Raw genomic sequence first — 355 nt, 5'->3', positions numbered from 1 at the left:
ATACTCCTCACGCTCCCCCACCAACCTCCTCCCAGTCTGGGCAGGGACTCACCAGACTCTGTTGTCGCTGCTGATCGTCCATGATGCCCACCTGGGACATCCCAGGGCTCACCTGCTGGCTGGCCATCTGGGGGGAAGGGCAGAGATCAGCTTCTGGGGGGAGCATTTGGTTACACTGGTCAGTAACACCTCCCCCAATCAAACCAAGGAATCACTGACCTTTCATGCTGCTGCTCTCCCGTTACTGAATTCTCTCAAATACCCCCAGACCCCCCCAACCCCACACCATCAAGACAGCTCTTCCAAAGACCTACCCCCACTCCACTCAGCAACCCCCTCCCCACCACCACAGGTT

At 58.0% G+C, this 355-nt stretch overlaps 1 protein-coding gene across 1 annotated transcript in view; it reads right to left on the bottom strand.

Moving 5' to 3' along the window:
- Positions 1-355, bottom strand: part of MED25 (mediator complex subunit 25) — a 13,108-nt gene that overhangs the window by 1,787 nt on the left and 10,966 nt on the right. Inside the window, exon 16 of the mRNA XM_025192021.1 lies at positions 53-137. Within this exon, the coding sequence (XP_025047806.1) occupies positions 53-137 (85 nt within the window). The remainder of the gene's footprint in view (positions 1-52; positions 138-355) is intronic.

Source organism: Alligator sinensis, unplaced genomic scaffold, assembly GCF_000455745.1.
Source record: "Alligator sinensis unplaced genomic scaffold, ASM45574v1 scaffold647_2, whole genome shotgun sequence".
Lineage (NCBI taxonomy): Eukaryota > Metazoa > Chordata > Crocodylia > Alligatoridae > Alligator > Alligator sinensis.
Note: the sequence above shows the minus strand (reverse complement) of the source record. Positions and strands in the feature narration are given on the sequence as shown.